The sequence below is a fragment of the Syngnathoides biaculeatus genome, chromosome 13, assembly GCF_019802595.1.
Source record: "Syngnathoides biaculeatus isolate LvHL_M chromosome 13, ASM1980259v1, whole genome shotgun sequence".
Taxonomy (NCBI): domain Eukaryota; kingdom Metazoa; phylum Chordata; class Actinopteri; order Syngnathiformes; family Syngnathidae; genus Syngnathoides; species Syngnathoides biaculeatus.
In genome coordinates, this window is record NC_084652.1 from 8,202,867 (window position 1) to 8,223,538 (window position 20,672).

General features: G+C 41.1%; 1 protein-coding gene across 4 annotated transcripts in view; it reads left to right on the forward strand.

Annotated features, from left to right (window-relative positions):
• tesk2 (testis associated actin remodelling kinase 2) overlaps nt 1-20,672 on the forward strand; it is a 31,724-nt gene that overhangs the window by 5,174 nt on the left and 5,878 nt on the right. For all 4 annotated transcript variants that reach the window (XM_061838948.1, XM_061838950.1, XM_061838947.1 and 1 more), the window contains exons 2-7: nt 6,953-7,269; nt 7,743-7,862; nt 11,265-11,386; nt 16,256-16,304; nt 19,471-19,617; nt 19,853-19,935. In XM_061838948.1, the coding sequence (XP_061694932.1) occupies nt 7,147-7,269; nt 7,743-7,862; nt 11,265-11,386; nt 16,256-16,304; nt 19,471-19,617; nt 19,853-19,935 (644 nt within the window). In that variant the 5' untranslated portion in view covers nt 6,953-7,146. The remainder of the gene's footprint in view (nt 1-6,952; nt 7,270-7,742; nt 7,863-11,264; nt 11,387-16,255; nt 16,305-19,470; nt 19,618-19,852; nt 19,936-20,672) is intronic.

A 20,672-nucleotide genomic window follows, 5' to 3' on the forward strand; every position in this document is an offset into this window, starting at 1 on the left:
TACAAAGTGACAGAGCGAGATATGGGATGAATGCACTAAGGCGCTCAGAGATATGCAAAATGTTACTTTGAATTCACAAGTCAACTGTTTATAAAATGTTCATGGCAAGGGGGAAAGAAGCTATTGCTAAAATTGGCATTATTTCGCCCTTAAAAAGTGGAAGATAACAAATGGAAATTGTGTTTACTGTAAAACAGAACTTGCGTACCGCAGCAGCTCATGTCGCGTCACCGCCGCAATGTTAGCTAATTGAATACACGGTACCACAACTCGATAGAATGCGTCGTCGTGCCTCTGCAAGCGGTTCACTTTCAATGGCTTTGATGAACAATCGGTAACGAAAAATGACTGAATGAAAGAAATGTAATCCATTCATACACGAGCTGCTATGGTTTGCAGCCGATGCTTATGAGCTCAATGCGCAGATTGGCCCTCTCATTCGCTGGCGCACACGTCACTCACCAGGCCAGACGGACCTGCCTTTTGACGCCACACACATTCAAAGTCACAGATACTACAGCATTGAATATGTGGATGGCGACACCAACTGGACATAAACGATACCCGTGCCTCACATGCATGTTTTGTATTGTTTAAAAATGCAAAATACATTTTCAGTAGATAAAGTGATTGACTAATTCAGGGTAGGGACCGAGTCGTAAAAATGTTAGCTAAAGCTGCTGTACAGTGTAAAAATGTCCAGGCTACACTAGTGTGTAATTAGCCAAAAATATTGCAATTGCAATTTATTGTTTGGTTTTTCAGGAGAAAGTTTTATCTTTTGGAAAGAGGTGAAATAAATTTATCTATACTATGACAAACGCAATTTTGGATATACCGTAGCCAAAAAAAAAAAAAAAAACTTTTCCTGTTGGTGAGTACCTGGAGAAAACCAACGCGGGCACAGGGAAGGCATGCAAACTGCTGAAAATTTTTCAAAAGCAGGACAAAGTGGTCTAAATGATACTGTTGGGGGTGGGGCACATGACCATGTTTGCCTTGGGACCCCAAATGACTAGCGAGTTAAGCCCTGCTTCGACTGAACGCCGCCTCCGGTATGCATGAGAATCAATGTGGGATTGATGAAGAAGGCAGCGAGAACTAACGTGAACCGCAGGACACGTTGCCCATCGACGCTTTAAACGCACGTCGCGGCAATAAATATGCACGGCTTTTGTCTTTGCCTGTGCGCCACTTCCCGCAGCCGGGAAAGCCCATGAGCCTGACTACTTAGCTAGGAGCAGCTGGGCAGTGGAGGGAAGAACTGTATGAAGCAGGGGGAACACTAAACCATTAGCAGCGTTAGCACCCAGTAGAAACAAGGGCCGTTATGACTGAAACCATAAAAATCTTTAACCGCCTCATCAAATTTACATATGAAATTTATGAACTTGGGATCAGAAATTGAGAGTAATTGTTGTTTGGTCACACAATAATGCTTGCAATATCTGTACGTTATCATTTATGGTATGACAGTCAAAAATTTTGGTACACATTTGAACAAAAATTATGAAAGTTGATGCATATGATTTGCCTTCGCGGGGCGCATAAAGTCATGCGGTGGGCTGGATCTGGCCCCCGGGCCTTGAGTTTGACGCCGGTGGTCCAATTTACATATGAAATTTATGAACTTGGGATCAAAAATTGAGAGTAATTGTTGTTTGGTAACACAAAAATGCTTGTAATATCTCAACGTTAATATTTATGATATGACAATTAAAAATTTTGGTACACATTTGAAAAAAAGTCATGAAAGTTGATACATATGACTTGCCTTCCCGGGCCGCATAAAGTCATGCGGTGGGCTGGATCTGGCCCCCGGGCCTTGTGTTTGACACCTGTGGTCAAATTTACATATGAAATTTATGAACTTGGGATCAGAAATTGAGAGTAATTGTTGTTTGGTAACACAAAAATGTTTGTAATATCTCAACGTTAATATTTATGATATGACAATTAAAAATTTTGGTACACATTTGAACAAAAATCATGAAAGTTGATACATATGATTTGCCTTCACGGGCTGGATTAGGCCCCGGGCCTTGAGTTTGACACCTGTGGTGTACATATTTACACCGCACAATGTCGGGAGAAAACAGCAGTCACGGAAAATTACTGAAGGAATTGCATGTGCCAGAATCCATCTTTTTTTACATTGTTTTATCATCTTCGGAGGTCAAAGGAACGAGTCTATTTGACAAAGTAACGAGTAGAAATCTGTTCCGAAATATGCGCTGTAAAAGTGAAAAGTATTTGCACGGATACTCCCCACCACTGCTATTCTTTCTCCAAAAAAATGTAAGATTGTTATCAAAACCCTAAATGCGATCTCTGGGGTCGCCCCTCCAGAACCACTCGTCCCCCCTCCCGTGCTTGTGATTTATTGCTGACAGCCTCTATTAGCGCGTAATTCAGTGGGACACATCTGGGTGGCGTAACTACGGTCTAGTCTACTCTTCCGCACCCCGGGCCGCTCCCTCGGGACGCCCATCTGGTTTGCACTAACAACAGGCCACATTTTACGCCGCGGAAAAAGAAAAATCCCACTCCCTTTTTTTTTTTTCTTTCTCTGCTTCCTGTGGCGTTTTCTCCACATAGAGTATGTACAAAGGGTGTAATTATCGGGAGCAAATATAGAAGGAACACGCGCCTGCTTCGTGTTCAGATAAACATAAAGTAGAACACCCGTTCACACAATTGATAAGGTGAATATTTTAATATTTATATCATGATGACAGAACCAGTAAAACACTTTTTGATAACACAATGACAGATCGCTAGGGAGGCAACTGCTAGCGATCTAACTTGCGGCTAGTGGAGTTAAATCTAATAGTTTTCATTGTTATCTTCTCACGTTCTTCTTTTAACAGTTGGATTCTTCTTCCAGTTGTAAAAAAAAGACAGTTAAAGATAAATATAAAATCAGTTGAACTACAAGTGATGGCAGGATGCTCGCCAGACAACGACTAGCTATATCGCTAGAAGAGTAGTGCTAGCAGCTAACATTAACAGTTGTCATTTTTGTCTCGTCACTTTATTCTTACCATATAAGTCCTTTGTTTTGCAAAAAAAAAAAAACCCACACACATAAAGACAAAAAAATGAACCAAAATAATTTGAAAAATTGCTGCCTTTGGTGTCACGAAGTTAGCCAGTTGGCTAGTAGCTAGTTATAAGCGCTAGCAGTTCAATTCTAAGGTCGTCGTCTTTGATACCCACTGAACGGAGCTTTCATAGGGTATGTGGAAATTTGCCGTGACAAACCAAGTGTTTGTGTGACTTCTGAAGCTTTTTACTGGATTTTTGGGGGGGCCATGAATCATAACGTTGGTTGTAGGGATCTGCGGACGCAAAATGCCCCCGGCACCCCGGCAAAATACAAAGCTACTCGATCGTGGTGCATTTTTGCAGTGCTGCCAGCTGTTTCCAATCAAGCTTAAATTTGAACGGTAATTGCCATTCATCCTCAGCGGCAGCGGCGTTTAAAGCAAGCGCGCCTCCCGACCATCTATTCTCGCCGGTGAAATTAGAGAGCCGAGCTTGAGGGCTGGCACGGGCCACTCGCGTTTTTCTTGGCGCAGCTTTTGTCTCGCCGTTTGAAGCGGGACAGAAAACGAGAGAAAAGGAGGGAAGAAGGAGCGAGGAGCCTTTTAAGGACACGGCGATCTCATGAGTCATTCGGCAGCTTTGATGACATGTTAATGGCCGCTGTTTTTAGGTTGTGATCTTATGACGCCGCAACTTGGCTTCGCTTTAATCAAGATGTCGTTTCTTGACTTTGAGATGTGTTATTTTTAATGCAACTAGAGTGCCCAGCGCTATAAGATACACAATGAGCGTTCATGTGCCCTGGAAAGAACTCCCAGTACTTTCGAATTATGTCAATAACGTTATTGAGTGATAAACATAAAAATCTGACTTTTGGACAAATATGTACGCCATGAGTTTTCTAGGCCTGCATTACACTATTATGGCAGCGGACAGGGGTGTCAAACTCATATTTGTCACAGGCCACATTGTAGTTACAGTTTCCCTCAGAGGGCCATGATGAATGTCCATCCATCCATCCATTCATTTTCTTAGCTGCTTATCCTCACAAGGGTCGCGGGGAGGGCTGAAACCTATCCCAGCTGTCAACGGGCAGGAGGCGGGGTACACCCTGAAGTGGTCGCCACCCAATCACAGGGCACATCGAGACAAACAGCCACATTCACAATCACACCTATGGGCAATTTAGAGTGTCCAATTAATGTTGCACTTTTTTGGGATGTGGGAGGAAACCAGAGTGCCCGTAGAAAATCCACGCAGGGACGGGGAGAACACGCAAACTCCAAACAGGCAGGGCCGGAATCAAACCCGGCACCTCAGAATTCTGAGACTAATGCTTTACCAGCTGATCTACCGTGCCGCCCCGTTATGAACGTGAAACCATGAAAATCTTGCACCTCATCATATGTACAAATTAAATTTATGAGCTAGTTTTCTCATCACAAATCAAGGGTAATGGGTTTTTGAACTATTGTTGTTGTTTGGGCACAGAATATTTCTTGAAATATCGCAATGTTATCATTTGTGATGTGACGATTTGAAACTTTAGCACAGATTTTTTTTTTTTTAAATCATGGAAGTTAATTCTCATAATTTTCCTTCGCAGGCCACATAAAATCACGCGGCGGGTCAGATTTGGCCCCTCGGCCTTGAGTTTGACACCTGTGGTATAGGAAGTCATGGTTGGGTTCTGGTTCCGTTTTGGGTAAAGTTGGAGTTACAAGTTAAGGGGGGTTAGCACGATGTGGATTTGGGGTTAGTTTTGGGTTAGGATGATGTCTCGAGATTTACGGTTGGGGTTTAGGGGCGAGTTTGGGTTTGGGTTCGTGGTTAAGATGACATCTCTGGAGTGTTAGATTGGTGTTTCTGAAAAATTAGGGTTAGGGGTCAGATTGACATCTCTGGGGAGTTCGGGTAAACCCGCGACTCGAGTGAGGATAAGCAGTTCCGAAAACGGACGGGTGGAAAAATAGAGCCATTCGTTGTCGAATTGTCCTAAAGTGTTTCTGATGTTTCCCTTTTTGTGATATAGATATTGCAATGTGTCCTCGATATCTACTGATATTTCCTACTGTGAGATTCCTGCCCTTTAAAATGAGCCAATCATGCATTGATGGTGTCTTAATAAAGTCATAAAGCGATGAAACTTTACGAAGATGTCTTGCCACCGCGTAAGATTCTTTTTAAAAGGCACTCTGCTACATTGTCCATATACCGTAATTATTGTAGTTCTCAAACATGACCTTTAGCGGCGTTTCACTCGGGAAACCTTTTTCCTGTTTACATTCTTCTGGCCAGTAACAGGCGAGCGTAATCTCGTGTCGTTTGACTTGATGCATTTTCATTTCACTTAGATTTTTTTTTTCCCCTTGTGAAATAATTATGGAAAAACATGCTATCAAAGGATTCTATTACGAATATGTCTATTTATGGCTCTCATTTTCATAGAAGTCGTTTTGGGTAAAAGAGAGGCTTAAGGGAAATGTTTGTGAGCAGAGATAAAAGTGACCTTTCACCTTAGCAGATCTTTCTTGTTCGCGTTGTTAAAAAAACAGACGGCGCAAAGGTTCACGTCACTTGCTTGATAAATCTTTTAACAATCACTCACAATTGGAGTTGTTGTGTTTCCAGGCTTTATTCAGCAGTGCTCCATTGATCCACTTGGTATTTCTGGAAAGGATAAACAAGTTAAAGACCTTGAATGGACCTTTCCGATGGCGATCTTAAACTCCCCCCCCCTTAGCCGTGTCCCGCAATCTTTCAAAATGGCTGTTGAACAGAACATGTTTGAACTCGATTCTCTTATCGCGTATTCCAGTTAATATTGGGGTAAGTTTTTTGACAAATGCGTCAGACTTGTCCAAGAGCGTTCTACAGAGAGGTCTTAACTATTTCAAAGAATTAAGATTTTGGATGGAGCGGGACGCAATGTCAGAGTTTAAGCGAAACGTTGGCGATCGATGCAAAAAAAAACTTCATATTGTAATCCAAGAGGATAAAATAGTGGAATCGTACTGCACATGTAAAGCGGGGTGAGTACTTTTTACTTGGGAGGATCACGTGTAATGTCATTGTAGTTTTTAGAAGTGAGTGGGTGAATTCATTTGACTTGCCTCGTAATCGAACCCAGTGCTCTGTCTTTAAAGTCGGTTGTGATATAAATCGGCAAATAGACATATTTCTTAGACGACGTAGTGCATTTACGTATCACTACCGACTCTTTGGCGTAGAACATCCATCGTAGAGACTTCGTCAACTGTGTTTTAGGCTTTGGAAAGTGAATCAACCGGGCCCCTTGTAACCTAGCCGGATATCCTTCATCAGAATTGCACGTTCCCCAAGCGCATCTGAGGACCATTTTCTTCGTAACATTAACTTTTCCAAGCGCACGCTACTGACAACCAGCATTGCCTGTGGGACAATCCGGCGAGAGGGGCGTGTCAAGCCAGGGGTTAAGACAATGCGGCTATCTGATTGGCTATGATTCTACGAGTGATTGACAGGTCGGAAAGGTCAATTTTATCAAATCGTTCTCGGTGATCCTAATATTGTTCTTGAATGAAACGTTATTCATTGAATACTAATGGAATCATTTTTCATTGGCTTTTTACAGTAGCAATTTATTGTCCTTGAATCATTTTCTATGGTCGCATTCAATTATGAATCATTGTTTTAGAATCTGAGGCTGTTGCTGTTTGGGTTTCATACCGACAGACCGGGACACGATCCGTGGTGGAAAAAACCCCACGTTATAATCACTTCATATTGTCCTGTTCTCAAATCAAATCGTAAGCTTCGAAATTGGTATTGCTTTAATAGTTTAAGAGAGGAATACCACTGTACTGATTTTTATTCCTTGAATGGCATCGTGTCACATGATTCATATTTCCTTAATCCTCTCCAGGTCTCTACCGGATCACCGCCCTACCTGTGACAGCCCTTTCGCCCAGCAGAACCCCCGCAGCCCTGAGCCGCAACCACTGAGCCCTCTTCCGCAACTGGAGAACAATCCGGCACTCTTGTCATGTGGGTACAATACAGAAGAAGACTCGCGTTACCCCCACTGGCGTCGCCATCTTTATCGTCATCGTCGTCGTCATGGACCGGAATAAACGCAACTCTATCGCCGCGTTCCCAACGCGACCCGAACGCCTTGCCGAGGACAGAGACGGTGTCGGGGGCCTAGGGGTGTGCGAGATGGGCACGGGGCCACCGTCGCAGGTCAGTCTCTTCAGTTCATTTTCATTTCTTTTCTTGCCTGTTTTATATGTTAAAAAAATAAACATTTTTAGTTTTTATTTCAAACATTTTTTTAACAGAAAAAAATGTGAAACATTTTTCCATTTTTTTTATTAAAAAAATATTTGTAATTGAAAAAAATCAGCAAAATATTTTCAATTGATTTTATTTTTTTTTCCTCCCAATATTTTTTCCTTTCGTTTGGGAGAAAACAAATCTGAAAAGTTTTCATCATCATCTAAAATCTTCTGGATCCATCCATCCATTTATCTCCCAAACCGCTTATCTTTTTATTTATTCCAACAACAACAGCAAAATTCAGAAACATTTGCAGAGTTCATTCTTTTTTGTTAGTGTGGACATCCATAACATGGTAAAAAGGCAAAAGTCAAAAGTCTAAGGTCACTGTTTCCGACTAAAGTGCTGAGCTGTGGAATTTTGCCGCTCTCCTCCAGGTGGGCAGGGTGTGCCCTTCGTCCTACAGAGCCCTCATCAGTGCCTTCTCCTGCCTTACGCGCCTGGACGATTTCACCTGCGAGTGGATTGGCTCTGGTTTCTTCTCCGACGTCTACAAAGTGAGTGGAAGTTTACGGGAAATCACGTCAGGGTTACCCGCTGTCTTAGAGCGTGGAATTGCGTCTTGAGGAATCTCGTGGTCATTTGCGCTTGGTTGTCTCCTCTGTTCTTGGTCTCGGTGATGTTTTGAGGTTAAGATGGACACCAATCACTTCTGAGACATCTGTTAAGGGGTGGGGGGGGGGGGGGTTTTTAATGCTGTCCCTTCCTCGCCTTCGCCACCAGACTTGAGGATGCGAGTCACGCTAGCATGAGGAGCGTGAAATTAGGTTGGCATGTCTATTATGAGTTGAGCCACAATAAAAGTCGGAAGAATCGTCGTCCAAGAAGACTGGCTTGAAGCAGTCATTATAGTGTCATTTTAAACATTTCCTGATGTCCTTAAGAGGATAAGTCCTTCCAATTTTGTCTGATTGCTACCAAATTTGAACATTTTCTACTAGATAGATGAGTCTAAATCCAGACTTCCTTTCCTTTCCTATTTCACCCTCCAAAATGTCGAGATTTTCCATTAAGCCTTATCTTCATTGTACAAGGTATCGTAATTCCCGGCCTGCAGAGCGCACCCGGTTATAAGTCTCACCCAGTAGATTTGTAAAGGAAATACCATTTGGTACATACATACGCCGCAGCTGTGTAAAAGCAGCAGGTGCCCACATTGAAACACGAGATATTTACAAAGACTGTACACAAAAGAATTTAACGCTAGCGCGGCTCTAATGCTAACAGGGCCGGTTAAAATAAAACTTACCGGTAAATATCACTGAGACATGCCAGTAACACAGCAGCAACACGCTAGCGCAGCGCTAACAGGGCCGGTAAAAGTCACTTCCTCGCCACATATATTTCACCGGTCTCATTCTTACCTTTTCCGCTTGAGTGCTCCCTTGCGCCCGTTACAAAAAAATGCACAAATTAGCCACATCACTGCATAAACCGCAGGGCTGGAAGCGTGTGGAAAAAAAATCGCAGCTTGTAGGTCGGAAATTACGGTTGATATCTTAGAAATGCATACTGGTCAGTCTCCTATACTTTTTTTCTCATGAACTGCAAGCTGAGATTGTACATTCAAACAGCAAAATATGTGAGCTAGCTTACAGAGTTGTCGTTTTTGGCTAATGTTAGCATTTTATGAGCACATGGTGGCTCTTCACTTACCTTGATTCAGTTAGCAAGCAGAATGTACAGTATAATGTTTAACAAGGGTTTTTTGTTTTTTACCAATTGACATTTCACTATGACAGGGCGCTGACGCTAGCACCGTGCTAATGCTAGCGCCACGCAAGCATTAAACTCTTTCTGTGTACCGAGGCTTATAACTAGGTGCGTTCTGTAGGAATTACCGTAGATGTTTATTTTTGTTTATTTTTTTTCTATACACTGTTTCAGCCTACTCTGAAAACAGCAAAGGATTACTTGAAGGAGCAGTTACCCCATAATGACAGGGTGGAGAGCAATTTTAGGGTCCAATCCAAAATGTTCAATACAAACATAAAATATGCACGGATTTTCCACAGGGCTTTCTTCACCAGGGTCATGGTTATGCTGGAGCCTATCCCAGCTAACAGCGGGTGAGAGGCAGGATGCGCTCTGAACTGGTGGCCACCCAATCACAGGCCAGATAGAAACAAAAAAAAAAATCATTTAGTAGTAAACTCACGCAGGCACGAGGAGAACATGCAAGCGCCACACAGCTGAGGGAGGATTTGAATCCGGGTCCTCAGAACTGTGAGGGGGATGCGCTAACTAGCTGTCAAGAATGTATGATACTCAGTGTTGAATGGTGAGCAGGAAGAAAAAGATGGGGAGTGTGACAAGGACTTGGAGGGGGGTGGGGTCATTCTGACGAGTGACCATCTGTTCTTCCTGCTGTCCTGTCAAGCAAAGCCCCATCCTTTTTTCCAGTCATGCATGCTCACTTTAAGAATTAAAGCCAAAATGTCTAATCGACTATCCGGCATTTTGAAACTAATTACGATTAAAATGGTGGTTATGACACCACAGTTTAGATCTCGGATTCACAGACTCAATCCCCATTCGCTATTCACATTGAAGAGCAATTTCTTCCCAGTTGAGTTTAAAATGGCTTCTTACTTTAGTCAGTATCCATCACTGAATCATGGCCTTGTTCTGTTTTGTTTCTCTTTGTGCTGTAAATTTAAATCTTTTCATTTCGTCTTGTCCCGTTTGGGGTCTCCATAGCCTGTCATCGTTGTCCATGTAAATATGTAATATCATCCATCCATCCATCCATCCATTAATTTTCTTAGCCGCTTATCCTCACGAGGGTTGCAGGGAGTACTGGAGCTTATCCCAGCTGTGGCAGGAGGCAGGGTACACCCTGAACTGGTCGCCAGACAATCGCAGGGCACATGGAGACAGACAACAATCACACATAGGGGCAATTTAGCGTGTTCAATTAATGTTGCGTGTTTTTGGGATGTGGGAGGAAACCAGAGTGCCAGGAAAAAACCCACGCAGGCACGGGGAGAACAAGCAAACTCCACACAGGCGGGGCCGTGATTGAACCCGGGACCTCAGAACTGTGAGGCCAAAGCTTTACCGGCTGAACCACCGTGCCACCATCTGTAATATCAGTCTCTTAAAATCTGTCCTTCATTTTACACTATTTTTTTTCTTTGATGTAGCCTGTGTAATTTTGGCGTCTCCCACAAATTGGTCCGTTAAATTTAGTGTTTAATATTCAAGCAACCCAATTCTACATGGTTTTATTGTCCACAACTAGTTATTTGTTAAGTCATATGGATCACACCTTCTATTTGTGTAATCATATCAAACATTTTGCATGTATCCCTGAACTTCCTGGTCCACCGTATCATTATGGGGTGACTGTCCCTTTAACAGACCTCCTGATATTTTCAATGGCAACACAATCAGCAATTTCTTTCTTTAATGGAGGCATTTTTTTTTGTTTTGTGTCATAATTTTTATATGTGTAGTTGTATTTAAACAGCATAATGTCTTGTTAATGTAGTGACATTAACAATCTCAACTTTTTGGGGTGATGCAGGCAAGTCTCCAAGGCACCCCGTCGAAGCAGTTCTGTATTTATGGACAGACTATATAGTGAAGTGTTTTGTCACTCAGTAACTGCTCTCGTTGGACTTCCAACCGCAGCTCTAGCCCAACATTTTATGACCGTTGTGTAATGCAGAGATGGTGCGATGCGCATATTAGTGCGTACAACAATAGGCAAGCCTTGCCGGGTTACGTGAGCGTTATCTAAGCGGGCAGCGGTTGGAAAGTAAAATCCCGATGATGTCCAGTCAAGGCGAATTGATCCACTTTTTGTTTTTCCATGATCAGATGGCTGACCTCGCTCGCAGCCGCGCAATGTTTCCAGCGATGGCTAATCAATGGCTTAACGCGTGGCTTCGCAGGTCTGCCACCGGGCGTCGGACCAAGTGATGGCGCTCAAGATGAACAAGCTGAGCAGCAACAGAGCCAACATGCTGAGGGAAGTGCAGCTCATGAACCGGCTCTCGCATCCCAACATACTCAGGTGGGTTCCCGAGTGGTTCCAGCCCCCGGATAAATCAATAACAAATAAAATGTAAATTATCCTAAAATATACAATACATAGAAAACAAATCTTGAATTGAAATGTTCCTCAATATTTGAAAACAACAGTTTTAAATCAATGTATGAGCAAATACAACATGAAAGAAATTAAAAATATATTTAAAAAAAAAAATCATAATCAGTCCTGAAAAAAAAGTACATTTAGGACGATTACTGGCACAAACTAATACAATAAAAGAAAAGACCTTTCCAAAATTCAAAGTGTACTTTTTAAAATAAATTATAAATGAATCATCAAATGAAAAGTGCAAAACATACAAGGCATAATGGAATTAGAATGACACACACTATATTTGAAAAAAATGCAAATTTAACCTGTAAAATATACATTTTTTAAGATTGAACATTTACATTTTATTAAAATCATAATTAAAAATTACAGAAATATTCATGATCTTTTAAATAATAAATACCACAAAAATGGTTTCTGATGATGATATAATACATGAAATACACCTGCAGAGAGAAGACCAAAAAAAATAAAAAGAAAATATAATTGAAATAAATATCAAAATGGAAATAGATCCAATTAAACAGCTTTAATATATACAGGAATTGCAATTTCCTTCATTTTATTAACATTTTTTAAATGACTGAAATTAAAACAAAATAGCCAGATGCATTTCTATGTGAAATAATTGAAGTTTGAAAAGCTTTCATTTCTGATCGTTAAGCTACATCAGTCATGTCGACGCCAACGCATGTGATGGAAGTCGCAGACATTTTCATGTGCCAGTGCGTTGTTTTTTTTTTTTTTTTTTTTTTTTCCTGGATTCAGCATTGTGTGGGTCGGGGCCACGCATGCACGCATAAGTGTGTGTTTGTGTATTGTTTTACAATGGCATCTTTGTGTATGCCTCCCGTTAGCAGGGTGTGTGTTTCTGTGTGGCCTTGCTGTACGCTGAAGGGGCTCTTTGTTTCGCTCCAAACAAGATGACCTTTTCTTTGGCCCGTAGGACGCCGTTGATCATTGTGTTTATTCGCAAGTTGATCGCACACAAAAAAACAAAACAAAAACATACATTATTAACCCTTCCAAATGTGAGAGGAGTGATGTGAATAGGAGGGAGCATCTGGTGGCCCTAAAATATTAAAATAGATTTCAAAAAAAGAAAAATGCACACGTTTCATTGGTGACTATTTCTTTTCCTATTAAGTTAATCAAATAAGACATCAGAATTAAGATTGCTCAGTTGGATAGAATTAGAAATCAAAAATAAACTTTTTAAAAATTATATTTTACAAAAGTGTTGACTTTTGAATTGGAGCCACAAAAAATTTATTTATTTTATCTTTTAGAATGCACTCAAAATGTTTAAAAACATTTGATTAAAAAAAGACCAAACATTAAAAATACACTGTTTGGTCTGTATTGTTTTAATTGTCAGTGGAAAAAAAACATGGGCAATAACGGCTCGAATTTGAATTGAGTCTCAGTTTTGCAAAATGTACAGTACAGTACTTTTAAAAAGCTGATTTAAAAAAAATTCATTAAGTTTTTTGATAAAATAATGTCTTCTTCTTCTTCTTCTTTTCCTTTCGGCTTGTCCCGTTAGGGGTCGCCACAGCGTGTCATCTTTTGCCATCTTAGCCTATCTCCTGCATCTTCCTCTCTAACCCCAACTGCCCTCATGTCTTCCCTCACCACATCCATCAACCTTTTCTTTGGTCGTCCTCTCGCTCTTTTGCCTGGCAGCTCCATCCTCAGCATCCTTCTACCAATATACTCACTCTCTCGCCTCTGAACATGTCCAAACCATCGAAGTCTGCTCTCTCGAATCTTGTCTCCAAAACATCCAGCTTTGGCCGTCCCTCTAATGAGCTCATTTCTAATCCTATCCAACCTGCTAAACTCTGAGCGAGAACCTCAGCATCTTCATTTCTGCCACCTCCAGTTCTGCTTCCTGTTTTCTCTTCAGTGCCACCGCCTCTAATCCGTACATCATGACCGACCTCACCACCGTTTTGTAAACTTTGCCCTTCATCCTAGCAGACACTCTTCTGTCACATAACACACCAGACACCTTTCGCCAGCTGTTCCAACCTGCTTGGACCCGTTTCTTCACTTCCTGACCACACTCTCCATTGCTCTGTATTGTTGACCCCAAGTATTTGAAGTCGTCCACCCTCGCTATCTCTTCTCCCTGTAGCCTCACTCTTCCCCCTCCACTTTTCTCATTCACACACATATATTCTGTTTTACTTCGGCTAATCTTCATTCCTCTCCTTTCCAGTGCATGTCTCCATCTTTCCAATTGTTCCTCTGCATGCTCCCTGCTTTCACTGCATATGACAATATCATCTGCGAACATCATGGTCCAAGGGGATTCCAGTCTAACCTCATCTGTCAGCCTATCCATTACCACTGCAAACAGGAAGGGGCTCAGAGCTGATCCCTGATGCAGTCCCACCTCCACCTTAAATTCCTCTGTCACACCTAAGGCACACCTCACCATTGTTCTGCTACCATCATACATGTCCTGTACTATTTTAACATACTTCTCTGCCACACCAGACTTACGCATGCAGTACCACAGTTCCTCTCTTGGTACTCTGTCATAGGCTTTCTCTAGATCCACAAAGACACAATGTAGCTCCTTCTGACCTTCTCTGTACTTTTCCACGAGCATCCTCAAGGCAAATAATGCATCTGTGGTACTCTTTCTAGGCATGAAACCATACTGTTGCTCGCAGATACTTACTTCTGTCCTGAGTCTAGCCTCCACTACTCTTTCCCATAACTTCATTGTGTGGCTCATCAACTTTATTCCTCTATAGTTCCCACAGCTCTGAACATCCCCTTTGTTCTTAAAAATGGGAACTAGAACACTTTTCCTCCATTCTTCAGGCATCTTTTCGCCCGCTAGTATTCTGTTGAATAAGTTGGTCAAAAACTCCACAGCCATCTCTCCAAATTGCTTCCATACCTCTACCGGTATGTCATCAGGACCAACTGCCTTTCCATTTTTCATCCTTTGTAGTGCCTTTCTGACTTCCCCCTTAGTAATCATTTCCACTTCCTGGTCCTTCACTCTTGCCTCTTCAACTCTTCCTTCTCTCTCATTTTCTTCATTCATCAACTTCTCAAAGTATTCTTTCCATCTATTTAGTACACTACCGGCACCAGTCAACACATTTCCATCTCTATCCTTAATCACCCTTACCTGCTGCACATCCTTCCCATCTCTATCCTGTCTGGCCAACCTGTAGAGATCCTTTTCTCCTTCTTTCGTGTCCAACCTGGTGTACATGTCTTCATATGCCTCTTGTTTAGCCTTTGCCACCTCTACGTTTGCCCTACGTCGCATCTCGATGTACTCCTTTCGCCTCTCCTCAGTCCTCTCAGTATCCCACTTCTTCGCTAATCTCTTTCCTTGTATGACTCCCTGTATTTTGGGGTTCCACCACCAAGTCTCCTTCTCCCCTTTCCTACCAGATGACACACCAAGTACTCTCCTGCCTGTCTCTCTGATCACCTTGGCTGTCGTCGTCCAGTCTTCCGGGAGCTTCGGTTGTCCATCGAGAGCCTGTCTCACCTCTTTCCGGAAGGCCGCACAACATTCTTCCTTTCTCAGCTTCCACCACATGGTTCTCTGCTCTACCTTTGTCTTCTTAATCTTCCTACCCACCACCAGAATCATCCTACATACTACCATCCTATGCTGTCGAGCTACACTCTCCCCTACCACTACTTTACAGTCAGTAACCTCCTTCAGATTACATCGTCTGCACAAAATTTAATCTACCTGCGTGGTTCTACCTCCGCTCTTGTAGGTCACTATATGTTCCTTCCTCTTCTGGAAATAAGTGTTCATTTTGTTAAAATAATGTCAACAGATGAAAAAAAAAAAAAGTATGATTGATTACCGTAATTCCCAGCCTACTGCGCGGACCTGGTTATAAGCCTCACCGTATACATTTGTAAAGGAAATACCATTTGGTACATGGATACGCCACACCTGTATAAAAGCCGCAAGTGCCCACATTGAAACACGATATATTTACAAAGAAAGACTGTACACAGAAAGAATTTAACTAGTGCTAATGCTAGCGCAGCGCTAACAGGGCCAGTAAAAGTCACTGCCTCGGCACATGTATTCGCGATGTGGCCTGAGATTGGCTGGCAACCAGTTCAGGGTGTACCCCACCTCCTGCCCGTTTACAGCTGGGATAGGCTCCAGCACTCCCCATGACCCTTGTGAGGATAAGTGGCCAAGAAAATGGATGGACGGATGTATATTTTGAATTGTAATGTATGTATGAATATCTGGATAAAAAAAAAAATCTTTTTTGTTTGTTTCACATCACCAATTTGACAATGCATTAAAGGGGTCCATACATTAGACAAAAAGATTAAAAAAAAACTCGCCCAAATGGCCGCCTCACACCTCACGATAAGGCAGAGTTGGAGCTTGTTCAAGCATGTTGATGAGGACTCTGCAGAGCACACCTTACAGGCCAGGTGAAGAAGAACTGCAGACCTCCAGGAAGAGTCTCTTGTCTTGTCTGGTCTTGTCTTCTGCTGGAATTCTCTCTTTCGTTGTCTTGCGGACTTGTTTTTTTTTTTTTTTTTTTGGTAATTAGTATTCTGACTTTGTTTTTGTGGAAGTGTACAGGGGTTGACCTATTTTTACTCTTGCATGATACTGAAGAAGCGTAACTCAAGAAGCTTCTTACTGCTGATTTAAAAAGATCCCAGCCACAGGTTAAATGTGAAGTAATGATATAATGTGATGTTTTATGACGTGATAATCATCACTATTTGTGGCTCTTTGCTGCGTTGGTACAGGTTCAAAGGAGTGTGCGTGCACGAGGGCCAACTTCACGCCTTGACGGAGGTAAGAGAACGCGTTTTTACAGCCCCGGCTTTCGTGAAATAGTTCAAGGGGTGTGGACGTTATTCACCGCCCTGGCAGGTAAAACATTTTGCAACAAAAATAGACGCGTCATGAAATAGCCGACGGGACGTGGGAGAGTGTGCGCGGCCCGACTCGGGTGGCGGCCTCAAGTTATTCTGCTGTTTTGTCATCTGACCCTCAATGCGCCCTGAGGGGAGGCGGGGCCCCCCCCGGGCTCCCTCAGATTGAGAATGAAGTCACCGTGTCGGCCGGTCTGGCCCACATGCACACAAACACGAGTATTCCCCATCCCCCATTGTTGTTGTCTTTTCCACTAGTAACTTTCTTCAGACTATTTATTCGCTACAAAAGGTTTAAGGTTGAGGCCTTTAGCGCCACCTGTTGCTTTGGTGTGCTCTTGACATTCCACAATTGCAATCGTTTGGTTACTTTTATTGATGTTATTGGTTTGGGCAGGAATTAAAAAAAAAGTCATAAATATTGTATTTATAATTCATACTAATCGTCATCTTTCTTTATGAGCCAAGAATTGGGATATTTAATGCCTTTGGATTGAACAATAAATATTTTATTTTAGCATTACAATACATATTTTATGATATGGTAATTTCTCTAAATGGGTTTGTTTGTTGTATTTTTGAGCTAACTAATTGTAAGCAGAAAAACAGTCATACATTTTTTTTTTAAGTAGATATATTTTTACTATTTTTATCATTTTAATTTAGAAAGTGAATTGAATGTTTTCATGCATTTGGTATTGACAGCAATACAAACTAAAATATGTAAAAGTATATGTTACTATTATTTATCCACAGCGGTTTATTTTTAAATCCAAGAATTTAGATTTTTAATGCCATTAGCTTGGTAATCCATTGAAGAAAAGAAAGTGTAATATTTGAATATTTTTCATATAATTTTTTAGATTTTTCTACATTTTGAAAACATTTAATTGTAATTTTTTATAAATATTTTGATATTTTCTGTCTTGCTTTAGGTCTATTTTATTTTTTTCCCTTACATTTATGTATTTCCCATCAAATATTTGCGTGTTGTTCTTATTATTTTGTAAATTATTTTTTATCAGAGAATTATTTTTAGAAATTTGTGTATTTTCCAATCTAATATTTGTGATTTTTTTTTTTTTTTCCCATCCAAAAGCAGATTTTTTGGGGGTAGTAATATTTCTGTATTTCCTTGTTAAATGTATTTTTTTTTTCAATTTTGTGTCGTGTTTCAAATATTTTTTATTTTCCAATTTTGCATTTTCTGCCTCATGTTCATTGTTTTAACATTTTCTTGCATTTTTTATGCTTTTTTTCTATTTTTTAAATAATTGTGTCCAGTTTAATTGGATCATATTTTTGTAATTTAAAAAAATCGTTATTTATATCTATATATTTTTATATTTTTTTCCAATATTCTGAATCCACATAGTTTAGTCCTCTAATATACATTTTAATCTATTTTTGCCTAAAAATATTTTTTTCCCCTCAGTTAATTTTGAAATTTTTTTTTCTTTTGCGATGACCTGCCATTAAGATAATTTCCAACAATAATAATATGGGGGACTAACTGCAGGATTACAGCTGCGCGCAAACAACGCTCCTTTGTATCACTCTTAACGCATCCACAAAAAATACTCAAATAATGTACAGTTCTGCAGTACTCAAATAGTTGAGACCCGTTAAACATATTCTGACAGTCACGGTAGGAGGATAGTCGAGCGTTCCAAGCGTCCAATCAGATTTCACTTGTGTGACCCCAGTCGAGTGTCATTTCTTACGCGGAGTTATTTAACAGCATCAGCCCCTTGGCCTAAATCCCAGCCTTGATCCACGTTAACCACTCGCGTTCCGTGACGCCTTTACGTCGGGATTAGTGGGCCTTTATGGCGAGGTCAGCAAAGTTCTTTCGATCAAAGAGCCAGAGAAGCTGGTTGGAGAGCTGCGCTGCTAACGCCACTTCCTGTCAATGCAATCAAAACGCGGTGGCCTGACTGTGAGCCCGGCAGACCTGCGGAGGGTTGCCTGGTAACCGAGAACCACACAGCCCACTCGCCATAGCAGAGAAATTTTGTGTTAGTGTTTGATCCCCATTTCCTTCCAACCACTTCCACTGTGAAATGAGTACCAAGTTCCAAGCATCAGTAGAGCGAGGACCCTGATTCAACTTGATTGAGTTCATCTTATTATTATGCCAAAAGAATTAACTTTTGGGGAGCGTTAAATATCTTCCAAAACTTTCAAAGTTCACACTTGTATTTGAAAGGCACAGATGGACTTTTTAAATCTCGTATTTTTTTTAGTTTGAGGGGATTTCTTTTTGCTTATGGTAATATTTGAATATTTTTCATCAGGAATTTAGACATTTCTACATGTTTATTCAATTTTATTGTAATTTTTTAAAAATATTTAGATGTTTTCCATCTAGTTTTTGGTCCATTTGATTTTTTCCCCTAATATTTATGTATTTTCCATCAAATATATGTGTATATATATATTTTTTTTGTCTTTTTGTAAATTATTTTTATTGGACAATTATTTTTATAAATTTGTCTACTTTCCATCTAATATTTGTGAATTTCTTTACACCCAAATTGATTTTTTGGGGGGAAAGGTAATATTTCTGTATTTCCTTGTTAATTGTTATAATTTTTTTTGTATTTTGTATTTTTTTTTTCAATTTTGTTTCTAACTGTATAGTGTTTCAAATAATTTTTATTTTCCTAATTTGCATTTTCTGCATCATGTTCATTATTTTGACATTCTCTTACATTTTTTATGCTTTTTTCAGTTTTTTAAATGATTGTCTATAGTTTAATTTGATCAGATTTTTGTAATTCCAAGAAATCTCTTTATATCTGTTTTTTATATATTTTTTCCAATATTCAGAATCCACATAGTTTAGTCTCCTAATATAAATCTTAATCTCTATTTGGATGTAAAATGTTGAAGATTGTTGCTTTGGCTTTGCACATTTGTCTTTTGAAACTCCCCTTGAGTAAATTATCAACATGTTCATTTTATCAACATGGACGTTGTGCTGATAGGTCATAATTTGGCCCACTGTCATTATATCAGGTTCAGCATTTGTTTACCTCACATACATATTGTACATGTTTATATTTGTCTCTGTATGTGTGCAGTACATCAACGGCGGCAACCTGGAGCAGCTTCTGGATAGCAACAAGCACCTGAGCTGGGTCGCCAGGATCAAGCTGGCCGGCGACCTCGCCAGCGGTCTGGCCTACCTGCATGCTAAAGGCATCTTCCACAGAGACCTCACCTCCAAGGTGGGTTGGCCCAATAACAGAACTCGACTTGGGCCTGCGTAGCGGTCCTTTATGTGTGTCTCAGTACTGCCCTCTGTTGACTAGAACCTCTCATTCACCTTTACTAAATTGAATTAGGAACAACTTCAAAATCGGCCACGTTTGTAGGTCCCGATGTAGTCGGCATATGATTCATATTGACAGGATGGATAAGTTTGTATTTAATAGTGCCGATTTTGCTGTGATCTCCCGCCAGAACTGTTTGATCAAATGCGACGACAGCAACTACACGGCGGTGGTGGGAGATTTTGGATTGGCTGAGAAGATCCCCGCCAATCTGTACGTGGTACTCGTCCACTCAGCTTCACTGCACACTTTAGTTCATTTCGGAGAAGGTCCGAATATTAGACGCACCCGTCAGTTGGGTGCAAACCACAACCACAAAAGCCCATCCCCCATTCAACATTAAGACCAACACTGCTGAAATCCAGTCTGTTACTAGTTAATCCCACTTTATTGCGTGCTACTAAAAACCTCATTAGTACCACGCAGCACTTTAATGAACAACCGCTCCTAAAACTAGTTAGTTATGGAGGAGGTGAAGCGCTGTGTCCGCCTTCGGGTGTACACCGGGTCCTTGGTGTATGGGGGTCACAACTTTCGGCAAACGACGTGCAAAGTGCTCGTTAAGAATATGCAGTCACACGGCGCAAAAAGGCACACTCAATCACCGTAATTTTCGGCCTATAAACCGCAACTTTTTTCACACGATTTCATCCCTGCGGTTTATGCAATGATGCGGCTAATTTGTGCATTTTTCCTAACGGCCGCAAGTGGCACTCGAGAGGAAAAGGGAAGAGTAAGACCAGTGGAATATATGTGCCGAGGAAGTGACTTTTAACCGTCCGGCGCTGTTAGCGCTGCGCCGGCGTGTTGCTGCCGTGTCTCTGATTTTTACAAGTATGGTTTTTTTTTTAACCGGCCCTGTTAGAGCGGCGCTGTCATTAGCGCAGCGGTGCTAGTGTTAGTGTTAGCTAGCATTAAACTCTTTCTGTGTACTGTCCTTTGTAAATATC